This window comes from Lathyrus oleraceus, chromosome 4 (assembly GCF_024323335.1).
Source record: "Lathyrus oleraceus cultivar Zhongwan6 chromosome 4, CAAS_Psat_ZW6_1.0, whole genome shotgun sequence".
Taxonomy (NCBI): Eukaryota; Viridiplantae; Streptophyta; class Magnoliopsida; order Fabales; family Fabaceae; genus Lathyrus; species Lathyrus oleraceus.
Genome location: NC_066582.1, coordinates 70,691,327 through 70,705,556, shown reverse-complemented (window position 1 = coordinate 70,705,556; position 14,230 = coordinate 70,691,327). Strand labels below are relative to the sequence as shown.

General features: G+C 37.2%; 1 protein-coding gene across 1 annotated transcript; it reads left to right on the top strand.

Moving 5' to 3' along the window:
* The first annotated feature begins 9,226 nt into the window (after positions 1-9,226).
* Positions 9,227-11,632, top strand: LOC127073454 (40S ribosomal protein S11). The gene is made up of 6 exons (XM_051014606.1): positions 9,227-9,383; positions 9,511-9,551; positions 9,643-9,743; positions 10,840-10,984; positions 11,085-11,174; positions 11,293-11,632. Exons 1-6 carry the CDS (start codon positions 9,372-9,374, stop codon positions 11,381-11,383), a joined length of 480 nt encoding a protein of 159 aa, XP_050870563.1. The 5' UTR covers positions 9,227-9,371; the 3' UTR covers positions 11,384-11,632.
* The last annotated feature ends 2,598 nt before the right edge of the window (positions 11,633-14,230 follow it).

Below are 14,230 nucleotides of genomic sequence, written 5' to 3'. Positions count from 1 at the left end.
CACTAAGTACGATGGTGCGTCTTGTCCTCAGATGCATCTGAGAGCTTATGTGAGAAAGATCCAGCCGTATACCACTGATAGGAAGCTATGGATCCATTTCTTCCAAGAGAGTCTGTCTGGCACCCAGTTAGAGTGGTATTATCAGCTCGAGAGCTCTAACATCCACACCTGGACTGATTTAGCGACAACTTTCTACAAGCACTACCAGTATAATTCTGAATTGGCACCTACTCGGCTACAGTTGCAGAATATGACTATGGGATCTAAAGAAAGCTTCAAAGAATATGCTCAAAAATGGAGAGATTTGGCTGGCATAGTCAAACCCCCTATGACTGATCGAGAATTAGTGGACATGTTCATGGGTACACTGACTGGCCCATTCTACAGCCATCTATTGGGAAGTTCCTCATCGGGTTTCACTGAACTTATATTGACAGGTGAACGTGTTGAAAATGGTATTCGAAGTGGAAAGATACAGGTGGCTACCTCTGCAAGCACCAAAAAGTCCTATCAGGGGAAGAATGAATCAAATGCTGTGTACAGTCAAAGGGGTCATAATAAGAAAAATCGTGACCGTACTGTGGGAGCAGTTACAATTGCCGCACCGCCATCTCAAAACTTCCAACACCGACAAGACAGACCAAGAAGACAGTTTACAAAGATCAATATGACTTTAGCACAAGCACTGCAGGGTATGCCGAAAGCAAATTTAATTACCCTCAGAAATCCTCCTGCAAATCCCAACACTACTTCTCCTCGTTATAATCCCAATGCCAGGTGTGCATATCACTCTGATAGCCCCGGGCATGATACGAACGATTGTTGGTTGTTAAAGAATAAGATTCAGGACATGATCGACGCTGGAGAAATTGAATTTGATCCTCCGGAGACTCCTAATGTCATCACTGCTCCTATGCCTAATCATGACAAGACTGTTAATGCTGTGGATGACGATTCTCGCATTTCTAATGTAGCTGACTTGGCATCTCCCCTCCTGATCATCAAGAGGAATTTATTGCAAGCTGGTTTATTTCCAGGTTGTGCTGAAAGATGCGATCTCTGTATACTCCGACCCAATGATTGTTTGAAGTTGAAGAATGGTATTCAACAGCTGATGGATGATCATACAATTCTCTTTGAAAAGATTCATAAGATGGAAAACCCCATTGAAGAAATATCTGTGATTGCTAGGTCCAAAGTTCCGGTGAAGATTACCGCTACTAGAGTGCCTGTGAAGATTACTGCTGAACCCAAGGTAGCTCCCCTAATTATTACTGCACCTGGCCCAATACCGTATTCCTCAAGCAAAGCCATTCCATGGAATTATGGAGGTGATGTTTACATCCACGACATAAAGCAAGTTGATAATTCTGCTAATCCTAATGACATTGTTGGGACTAGTAAAATTACTCGAAGCGGAAGGATCTTCTCTCCCATCTCACCACTCGTCCCTGAAACTCGAGGAAAGGAACCAGTAATCAATACTTCTCAGTCAAGGACGCCGGTCGAAGTCACTACCGAAGATGTTTCCAAACAGGAAATGGAAGAAATGCTGAAAATCATCCGCAGGAGTGATTTTGATGTGGTAGAACAGTTGGGGCATACTCCGTCTAAAATTTCGATGTTATCCTTGTTGTTATCTTCTGAATCTCATGCCAATGCATTGATGAAATTCCTGAAGACCGCCCATGTACCTCAGGAGACATCTGTCGATCAGTTCGAAAATTATGTTGCTAACTTGGCCGTTGACAATGGCCTAGGCTTTTCCGATGCTGACCTGACACCAGCAGGAAAGAATCACAATAAAGCTCTGCATATCTCCATTGATTGTAAGGGGATCACCTTGTCTCATGTGCTGATCGATAATGGCTCTTCTTTGAATGTGCTACCGAAAGCTGTGCTCGATAAACTTGACTGTAAAAGCATCGAACTGAAACCTAGTGACGTTGTGGTACGTGCTTACGATGGTGCGAAGAGCGTTGTCCATGGTGAAGTAGTTCTCCCTATCAAGATAGGACCTCAAGTTTTCAACACTATCTTTCACGTAATGAACATTCGCCCTGCCTATTCTTGCTTGCTGGGACGCCCTTGGATTCATGGGGCAAGTGTTGTAGCGTCATCTCTCCATCAAAAGCTGAGGTATCCAATAGAGGGTAAAATCGTCACTGTGTGTGGGGAAGAAGAGTATATTGTCAGTAGTGTGCATACCTTCAGATACGTCGAGATGGATGGAGAATTCTTTGAGACTCCTTCTCAGTCATTTGAAGTAGTTCCCCCAACTGGTCCTGTCCTTAAGCCAACTTCCTGTGTGCCTAAGGTTATTCGTGCTCCTCCTGCCATGATTTCTCTGAAAGATGCCCAAGCCGTGGTTGAAGATGGTGGTCGTACTGGCTGGGGTCCACTGATTGATGTACCGTACAAGTCTGATAGATTTGGCCTGGGATTTAGCTCTGAAAGATAAACAAGGATCAGATTAATGCTGTAGAAGATGCTGACAGCGATTGCGACTTGGATAGCTGGATTTTCCCAACAATTGGTGACGGACTCAATAATTGGAAGGCTGAAGACACTATCCCGATTTCCTTTAGTCAGGAGTAATTGTTATTGCCTATTTTAGTGTTGCAATTTTTAATTTTACAATTGAACTTCTCAAAGCATTGTGTCTATGCCCGGGGCACAATAGCTAATTTGTTAAGGGTTGTGTCATTTTCATAAGCATATTCATATTCAATAAATCAATGGACCTTTTTGCATTCAAATATTGCGCTCTTTATCTTTCCTGTCATCTTTTAAACAAGCTATGCTCTCTTACACACACTCACGTAACAAACTGCAGATCCATATCCACTCTGGATCCTGTTGATAATAATTCTGCTATTGTTCATTATGACTTTGAAAATCCGATCTACCAAGCCGAGGATGAAAGTGAGGAAGATTGTGAGGTACCTGGAGAGCTTGCCAGACTGTTACTGCAAGAAGAAAGGACTATACAGCCGCATGGGGAATCAATTGAAACTATAAGTCTGGGTACTGAAGTAGACAAGAAAGAAGTCAAAATAGGAGCAGGCTTGGAAAACAGTGTCAAAGAAAGATTGATTCAGATGTTACATGACTATATAGAGATTTTTGCTTGGTCTTATGAAGACATGCCAGGACTGGATACTGATATAGTAGTGCATCGTTTGCCAATGAAGGAGGATTGTCATCCTGTTAAGCAAAAAGTTCGTCGCATGCGTCCTGAAATGTCTGAGAAAATCAAAGTCGAGGTTGTGAAACAATTTGATGCAGGTTTTCTGGCTGTTACTTCTTATCCTCAATGGGTTGCTAATGTGGTACCAGTGCCAAAGAAGGATGGTAAGGTGCGAATGTGTGTAGATTACAGAGATTTGAATAAAGCGAGTCCCAAAGATGACTTTCCACTTCCGCACATTGATGTTCTGGTAGATAACACCGCTCAACACAAGGTATTCTCATTCATGGATGGATTCTCGGGTTATAACCAGATTAAGATGGCACCTGAAGACATGGAGAAAACTACATTCGTGACGCAATGGGGCACTTTCTGTTACAAAGTAATGCCATTCGGTTTAAAAAATGCAGGGGCAACATACCAACGTGCTATGGTGGTTTTGTTCCATGATATGATCCATCATGAAATAGAGGTATATGTGGATGACATGATAGCCAGATCTCATACTGAAGAAGAACATCTCGATCATTTATACAAACTGTTTGAGAGGTTGAAGAGGTACAAGTTGAGGTTGAACCCGAACAAATGCACCTTTGGAGTAAGATCCGGTAAACTCTTGGGCTTTATTGTCAGTGGTAAAGGAATTGAGGTTGACCCGGCTAAGGTGAGAGCTATTCAAGAAATGTCAGTTCCCCGTACAGACAAAGAAGTCAGAGGTTTCTTGGGACGCTTGAATTATATTGCCCGATTTATCTCCCATTTGACTGCTACCTGCAAACCCCTCTTCAAATTACTGAGGAAAAACCAAGAGATGATATGGAATGATGAATGTCAAGAAGCTTTTGACAAAATTAAGAAGTATCTCCAAGAACCTCCAATTCTGATGCCACCAGTTGAAGGAATACCTCTAATCATGTATTTGACCGTGTTAGAAAATTCAATGGGGTGTGTGTTGGGGCAACATGACGAGTCTGGTCGAAAAGAGCATGCCATATACTACCTTAGCAAAAAGTTTACCGACTGTGAAACAAGATACTCATTGCTCGAGAAAACTTGCTGTGCTTTGGCTTGGGCTGCTCGCCGACTAAGACAGTATATGTTGAATCATACCTCTTTATTGATTTCTAAGATGGATCCTATCAAATATATATTTGAGAAACCTGCCCTCTCCGGAAGAATAGCAAGATGGCAGATGATTTTAACAGAGTACGATATCCAGTATACTACTCAGAAAGCAATCAAAGGAAGCGTGTTAGCTGATCATTTGGCTCATCAAGCAGTTGAGGATTACCAATCTATGAATTTTGAGTTCCCAGATGAGGATGTCATGCTTGTTACTGATTATGAAGAACCTGGGCCGGACGAAGGACCCGAACTGGGATCCCGATGGACTATGGTTTTTGATGGATCCTCTAATGCATTGGGCAACGGTGTTGGTGTTGTAATTATTTCTGCCAGGGGTTGCCATACGCCTTTCACTGCTAGACTATGTTTTGACTGTACCAACAATATGGCTGAGTATGAAGCATGTATTTTGGGACTCAAGGCTGCTATGGACCTGAGAATCAAGTTTTTGAGTGTGTACGGGGACTCGGCCTTAGTAATCAGTCAGATCAAAGGAGAATGGGACACTAAACATTCGAATTTCATCCCTTATCGAGAGCGGGTGTTGACATTAATCCCATACTTTGAAGAGATTACATTCGAACATATTCCACGAGAAGAGAATCAGTTGGCAGACGCATTGGCTACCATGTCATCTATGTTCAGAGTCAGATGGGACAATGAAGCTCCCATGATCACCATTGAACGATTAGATGAACCAACATATTGTTATGAACTTAATACTGATGAAGTAGAGGAGAAACCTTGGTTCCACGAAATAAAAAGATATCTAGAAACTCAGGAATACCCTGAAGGGGCATCCATCAATGACAGAAAATTTCTGAGGAGGTTCTCCGCTAAGTTCTTTTTGAGTAATGGAGTATTATACAAACGTAATCATGATTCGACTTTGCTGCGCTATGTGGATAAAAGGGAAGCGGAAAAGATTATGGAAGACATACATAACGGTATTTTTGGGACTCATCCTAGTGGACATACGATGGCCAAGAAGATTCTGAGATCAGGGTATTATTGGTCTACCATGGAAGCTGATTGTCACCATCACTCCAAAACCTGTCACAAGTGCCAGATCTATGCGGATAAAGTACATGTGCCTCCTACTCCGTTAAACGTGTTGACAGCCCCTTGGCCCTTTGCAATGTGGGGCATTGATATGATTGGAGAGATTAAACCCACTGCTTCTAACGGATATTGTTTCATCCTTGTTGCCATTGATTACTTTACAAAGTGGGTAGAGGCAACCTCATTTGCTTCTGTTACCAAGAATGTGGTGGCACGGTTCATCAAGAATAGTCTTATTTGTCGATATGGCATCCCTGAAAGAGTTATTACGGACAATGGCACCAATTTGAACAACAAGATGATTACTGAACTCTGCACGCAGTTCAACATAAAACACCATAACTCTTCTCCGTACCGGCCAAAGATGAATGGCGCCGTAGAAGCTGCTAATAAGAATATTAAGAAGATCATACAAAAGATGACAGTGACATACAAAGACTGGCATGAGATGTTACCGTTTGCTCTCCATGGTTACCGGACTTCAGTGCGCACTTCGACAGGGGCAACTCCGTTCTCTTTAGTCTACGGAATGGAAGCCGTTTTACCAGTGGAAGTTCAGATTCCCTCTCTAAGAATTATGAAAGATGCAGGCTTAAATGAAGATGAATGGATTCAGACTCGACACGATCAGATAAATTTGATTGATGAAAAGAGACTTGCGGCTGTTTGTCATGGGCAGATATATCAGAAGTGCATGACCCAGGCATTTAACAAAAGAGTCAAGAGACAGGTGTATCAAATTGGCGACTTGGTGATCAAGCGTATCATTCTACCACAAGGTGATCCCAGAGGCAAATGGACTCCCACATACGAATGGCCATTTGTAGTTAAGAAGGTATTCTCTGGTGGAGCCATGATGCTTGCTACAATGGGTGGCGAAGATTTCCCGCATCATGTGAACGCGGACATAGTTAAAAAATACTACGCATAAAAGAGACCCGCTAGGTCGACGTATCTAGGCAAAAGTAAGGGCATCCCGGCGAACCAAAAGGGTTCGGGCAAAAATTAGGGATAAACATATAAAAATGTACACCCGGCAAGTCGAAAACCTGAAAAGGCGGCTTGGGCAAAAAAGGGTATCCTGGTGGACTGAAAACCTGAAAAGGCGGTCCAAGCAAAAATTAGGGATAAAAACGTATGACTATGTCCCGTTCTCAGTCAGCTTCACCCAAGTCAAAGGGACTGAACAAGCCAATCACTTTTATCCGACAGCGGGAGATGAGAGGCTTGAAGACATAATGACAGTAGTGGAATTAAAATCGATGGGACTTTTTCTGCATAGCTTTCTTTTTGTTTTCTTGACAATTTCCTCTTACTAGGATTTATGTCTCCTTGTACACAAATTGCCTGTTTATAGGCCCCTTTCAAAATCAATACAATTTTATTTCCAAAAGATGCTTTTGTTACTTTCTCTGTTTTGTTTGCATAAACGTCCATTGATTTAATTCGAATTGATATATGCATTTGAATATGATTGATGTTTACCGAAAATACATGCATAAAACGGAAATAGCAATTACTAAAAGATTTCAGGATCGAGGAGAAGGTCTAACCATGCTTTCCAATGAATCTGGTTGCTAATTCTATTCCCCAGCAAAAACCAACTATTCCCCAGAAGAAATTGGCATCACTAGACAGACTGGTCATCTCTTCCATCCCCAGCCAGGCTCTGTTGAATATTTCTACCATCAGACAGAAATCAAGTATCCCCGGCTAAGAAAGGGTCATCAATACAAATATCTTCAAGAGTGGATGCCGCACGAGATTTTAAATAAAATACATTATATTCTTCCACTTATATTAGGAATGAAGATGGATGAATTTATAATTGCAACAAAAGGAGATGAATCTTTTTTGGTAGTCATCTTATCAACGAATAGGAGGATCATGACAATGGTGTTTGTAGTAAGGTGTGGAGGCTCAAGGTTCTAGAAAGAGTGAGGAGCTTCATATGACTCCTTAAACATGAAAGACTTCTCACCAACCTCAATAAAAGCAAGAAAGATATGGGGCCTGCATCTTGCAACCTCTGTGGAAGTTCGTGTGAATCGATATTACATGTTTTGCGTGACTGTCCTAGTGCAAGGGAGGTTTGGACGAAGATAATGCCAAGTCGTTTTTATCATGTTCATTACATGTATGACGTGCAACAATGGATCAAGAATAACATTGATAACGGTAAATAGAATAACATATGGCAACTTTTGTCTTACGATTTGGAATTGAAGAAACAAGGAAGAGCATAATGAGGAGTTTATGATACCCTACGACCCGATAGAATGCATTTTGCAGAGGAAGAAGGAATATGAGGAAGTTATCCGTATGCATAATGAGGTAAAAATTTGGGACGAATCAATCATGATGATAAAATGGACACCGCCGAAGAGCAATATGGTTAAGCTAAATGTTGATGGTGCGTGCAAGGATGAAACTGCTTCTGGTTGTGGTGGTGTGATTCAGGATAATAATGAAATGTGGATTAGTAGTTTTGCTACATCGTTGGGAAAATGCAGTGTTCTTATAACATAATTGTGGGGAGTTCTTGAAGGTTTGAAACTCACAGCTGAAAAAGGTTTGCAACATGTGGCGATAAATGTGGATTCGATAGAAGCGGTAACGACAATTGAAAAAGGGAACACGAAAATTGGGGAATGTGTTAGAATTATCAAATGATTCATAATTTGATTGATATGCATGCTGTTGTGCGTTTGGAGCATGCATATCGAGAATCAAACATGTGTGCAGACGCTTTAGGTCACATTAGTTGCGTCCTTGATGCATAGTTGATCATCTTTGATTTGGTGCCGAATGTTATAGCTAGATTAATAGAGGATGATATTAAAAGTGTAACCATTGCTAGGGTGGTATTTTCTTAGCTTTGTTTCGTCGTTTGAACTTAAGCCTTTCTTTGTAAAAAAAAGATTGAGTTAGGTAATTTGAGTTTCGTAAATCATTTAAGTAAATATTAAATTGTGCTTAAATACTCGAGTTTAAAAATTTTAATATAAAAAGATTTTTTAAAAACACTAGTATTAAAAGTTATATTTTTTGATATGATCTTTTTACTTTTGTTAGAGAATTTAAATTTTAGATTACAAGTTAACAAAATTCTTTATTTTAAAGGAAACAAGTGGAACATCAAAAGTGAGTTGCGAGTATTCCAATATTTTTTGATGGTTTACAATTCTGCTTCATATTTTATAAATGTCATTTGTTAAGCTAAACATGTAAAAATTGTATGTGTCTGTTGGTTAATTTAGACAAATTGTATTTTTTTAGGCCGTCCAAAAAATTTCGATCTGTATTTTTTATTAATTATTTTGATAAATTAAACTTTCAAAGAAAATGGATAATATTATGAATTATTTTTATACTATTATTCAAAGATGATCATGAATCCTACCACACGACACTTATATTTTAAGTTTTTTTCAATGATATGATAAATTGCTGTTTTTTTATTAGATAGTACAAAATTATTTCATATTATCATTGCATATACATTAAATCCATTTTAAAAAAAATATTTTTTATCATCTATTTATTAATAAGAAAATAAATAATGTATTTATCATGTAAATCAATTTTACATAGTGTCAACTAGTAAAATATATTCTGTTAAATTAAATTAAAAATTAAAAATTATTTATATGATATAATATAATGATATATTTTTATGGGATGAGTATACTTTTTTTTTTACATAAATCATCATTAAATTTTTTATTAATTTATAATGAAAATAAATGATATATTTAAAAATATAAATTATTTTTATACTGTGAATTAATAATATTTAAAAGTTTTTTAATGAGTATATTGGATGACACTCTAAAACTAATTTATAGTACTATTTTAATAAATTAAAAACTTTTATTAAATTGAAACACAACGATATTAGGGTTTCTCAACTCTCATCAAACTCGAGCAAGAGGGTTTTCGACGAGTGCGGCTAAACACTCTCTTCTCCTCTGCAAAATCCCCAAACTCCACCATGGCTGAACAAGTAACTAACTTCATCTTCCCTTTTCACTCTAATCTCATTTCTAATCGTTTTCCCTTTCTTCCGATTGTTCATAAATCTTTTTGAACCTTCCATTGATTTTGATTTTTTTTTTGAATTTCTGTTACAGACTGAGAAGGCTTATCTGAAGCAACCTAAAGTGTTTCTATGGTATATTAAATTCTGTACTTTCAGAATGATTCACCGTTTTCTCTCTTGTTATTTTGTTTCTGATGCTTTGTTATTTGTGTTAATTGCGTAGCTCGAAGAAATCTGGGAAGGGAAAGAGGCCTGGTAAAGGTGGAAATCGATTTTGGAAATCTGTTGGTCTTGGCTTTAAGACTCCCAAAGAAGCCACTGAAGGTTCGTTATCTTGTTCTCTACTGTATTTCGTTAAATTTGTACCCTGAATTGTGAATCCATTGTGTTATTTAGCTGGATCTAGGTTTTGTCGGTTATTGTTAATTATAAATGATCAGTTTTTTAGGGTAGTTGTTATCTAATCAATTTGTTTTGCTTTGCGTGTTAATTTAATCGTTTTCTTACTAGGAGGCATCGTAAGGTTAGATTTGTGTGTAATAATTTAGCCTTTGTGAAGGCTGAACCTGCAATCTGCAATCTGCAATGAAAGATTCACAATGCTATTAATACAATGTGGATTATATGGTTGGATCTATCGGCCAATTTTAGTTTTTTTGTTCTTTTTAAAATAATGTTAGTGTTGTTAGTATTATGCTGGGAGTCGAGATTGGACCCACCATGCTAATCTTATATCCCTTTTGCTATTTTTAGTTAGTTCCTTCCTGTTATATGATTAGATGAAGTGTGTGTTGTGTTTAAAATGAGATTAGATACATGTTAATAGCTAGGATCTATATAATAGGAATATCATATCATATCTAGTAAATAGGGATAGAATACTTTGTAGTAATCTTATTTATTGCTCTTAAGCCTATATAAAGCGAGTCTCTAATGTGTTGTTTAAATGTATGGTTTCACTATATTTTTCTCGTTGTCTCTCTTATTCCACGTATTGTTTTATTTAATCGCTTGTTAAAGCTTTTGAAATTCATATCAGCGATTTGTGACATGTTTGATGTAAACCATTTTTATGAGATCTGATCCAACTTGATAGTTGATAGTATAGGTCTACATATGCAGAAATATATATGCACTGGCGTTGTAACTTGTATCATGAAAGCATTGTTGTTAAATAGTTGCAAATTGTAGCAAACGAAATAATATGCTCAAGTCCTTTTACTTTTTGAACTGTCATCTTTTGATTAGAGAGGTCAATAGTTCTAAATACCCCTAGTAAAAACAGATTTCACCATTGCTCATGTCATGATCTTCTTGATATACTTTTATCATTCCATATGACTTAGTTGTTTCTTTTTGAATGTATTTGTGTGTTTATTTCTGCTTCTAATTGAGAGCCATTTTTTTTCTTTCAAAACAGGAACCTATATTGACAAGAAGTGCCCCTTCACCGGCAATGTTTCCATCCGGGGTCGTATTATAGCTGGAACTTGCCACAGTGCTAAGATGAATAGGACTATTATTGTTAGGAGGAATTATCTTCACTTTATTAAGAAGTATCAAAGGTATTCTCCTTTCATACTACTGCCTTTCATACTACTGCTGTTTTTATTTGCTTGCTTGAAGAAAGATAATTTATAACTTGTTTTTTTCATCTGCTTTTAGATATGAGAAGAGACATTCAAACATCCCCGCTCATGTTTCACCTTGTTTCCGTGTTAAGGAAGGAGATCATGTTACTATTGGCCAATGCAGGTGAGACTCAATCGGAGGATCCTTTTTGTGTGTATTAAATTAATAGGAGAATCTTGTTTAAATATTGATATAGATATAGATGTTTGTCTGATTGGCTTTATTTGTACCATTTTGTTAGGCCACTCTCCAAGACAGTGAGATTCAACGTCTTGAAAGTGATTCCAGCTGGATCATCCAGTGGTGCAAAGAAGGCATTTGGTGGAATATGACATGTGTTTAAATGAATTCTGGTTTCTGTATGGTGACTAATTTAAAGACCGGTTCAATTTTGTTTTGCTTTTGAAGTTAAGTTTTGTCATTGGATAAAAGTTGAAGGATTTTGATTTTCATTATGGTTATTAAATAGTAGTAGCATTTATATTGAATTTTGGCTTCAAACAGAAATTGTCTCACTTCTAGAAGGTTATAAAAGACATCTCAGTTCTGGTTAAGAAATCAATGTTTAGTATTGAGTTTGAGACGGTCTTAACCTACTATGCATGTGTATGCAATATTAGTCATTGATATTCTAATTTATTATCATTATCAAACTAACATTGTTAGTATAAATTTCAATTTAGAGGAGTTAAATCTAAATAACTTGGTACCATGCTTACTCTTTCTATGCCTTTCAACTTTTTAAATTATTTTGGCACTGTGTACTTTTCGTTATCCAGAGGAAACATTGTTCACATCCTGCACAATCAATAAATAAGTTGGTAGTATTTTCATGGTAGAAGAATTTAATAGAGACAACAAGGTATACATAATGGAGAATGATAATTTTTTTTGAAGCATTTCAACTTTGCTAGGATGAGGTGGTGCCAATCAATTTTTATTTTTCCAGATGACCTATAAGTTTATAATTTTAGGGAGGTCAGTTTTCATCATGGATTTCCGAGGGATTGCGTCGTCTAGGTCTCTGGATTTCCGAGGGATTGCGTCGTCTAGGTCTCTAAAGATGAAAAACTTTCTCTTGTTTTTTTCGATACATAGTATCTGTGACCCATCCAAAATAGTGGAGAACATAACCAATTGATTTATGTAGAGCATAATTTCAAAAACAAAAATGTCCAAAAAAATATCCTATAATTTTGTATGCAATGTGTTATTTAAAAAATATGCTATATTGTTAATTATAAATAAAACGCATCAAAATTAGTGTCATTATCTAAATCTTAGATGGTTCATTTTTTGACCTTTATTTATTTGCATCTCGTTCAATGTTGTTTAATTTGGTGAACTCTTATATCCTTTCAAAAAAGTGATCCGACCATGTTTCAACATTTTGTGTGAAATGTGTCATTCACTCTAATGCTGTCTTTGATATAGGACATCCCGATTTCAAATAAATCTGAACAAAATGTTGTTTTTTGATAGCCAACTGATACATATGATGCGTTCAGATGAATTTTGAGGTGATTTACTCCAAATTGAAAAGAAAGTTTTTGAAAAATCATATCATGTTAAATCAATGCACACCCTATCATAAGTATTTGCTATAAGATGTCCCACTTTTAGGAAGCACATCCATTTGTCAAACGGAGTTGGACCACTGAGACAAGGAACAAGAACATTGAGAATTGTATCGTAATTTATTTTGTTCCCGTATAACTTTATGTATGATTCCTTATGCGTCGTCATCTCTTGTATAAGATGACAACAAACAAATTGGTGGTCCTTATCTCCTTTACCGAGTAAACCGAAACAACTCAAAAACCACAATTGCCTTCACTTTCAACATTTACAATTCACTCGATGTATTTATGCATAAAAAATGGCACCTCTTCAATGAATTTGATTTTTGGTACCAACAATGGATGAAATGGTTTTCTAATGCGAGCACTCTTGAAAACACTTTTTTTTTGGGATTTAGGAGTCGGAGAATCCGAAGAATATGACTTAATATGTTCAAAGTATGAAGGAGACCGTCTCGTGGAGTTGTCACCTTGTATCAGTTTGATCTCTTTAGGGGAACCCTTTGTTTTAACCGGTTCCGAAGGTGGTTTCAAATCCATTGTTTATGGATAAACAATCTTCCTCAATTGCTATTTGATATGAAATTTTATTATGTCACCAGCTTTCATGAATCTCTCTTGAATCACTTTCCACTCGGTCATGATAGATATGTTTGATTTATCATCCTTCGTCACACCACCATCATCAAAACATAGCCACGAGTACAAACTTCATCCATACATATTCGTTTTTCAAACTTCATCTTCTTTTAAATTAAACAAGCATATGGAAGCCCGCAAGTCTTTTTGAGTGTACATCCACACTTTAAGCTATCTGAATCTGTTTTATCCGCTTGCTTGGCTTCTTGAAAAATAAAATTCAATGTCGCCAGAGATACGTTACCAACCAACTGTGAATAAATGATGTTGTTTTTGAATCGATGTTCTAACACAGTAATCTCCGACCGAAATATGTATGTATCTCATTATGTTGGTTTCAGAGCATTTGGTTAATCGCGTCCCAGTCTCGACAAAAATCGCCTTTACTGTTTCCCAACAAATTCTCCAGTCTAGAATATGCATATTCATCTATGTTAGTTGTTGTATTGCTAAAGTGTTGAACCAGATCGGCCCATGCACAAACAATATTCTCTCTAACCTGATCCAAAATTGCGCCCTCAACATATTTCAACAAATTTGGATATATATCACACACACACACACACACTTGAATGTAGAACAAATTTGACATATAATTCTTTCGTGGAAGAATTTATCATACCATTCCATGCATCAATTATATTTTCCACCATCGCACCAGGTTTGATCATTTTTCCATCCTCACCATTGACTTGTTTGGTGTCAACCGTATGTTTTACTCACCTTCTCACATTTTTGGTTATGTGATACTTTCAAAGTAATACGAATGATGTAGGAAACACCATTGAAATCAAATTCATCAGTGCAATGTTACGATGAACGATTATGACTAGTGACATGTTTTCTTGGTCCTTCAACATAGTGTTGCACATTTCCAAAGCCCCTGTAACATTGTCCTCTTTTTTGGATTTCAAAAATGCAAAAGCGACTGAATAAGCCATTTCTGTAGAAATAACAACG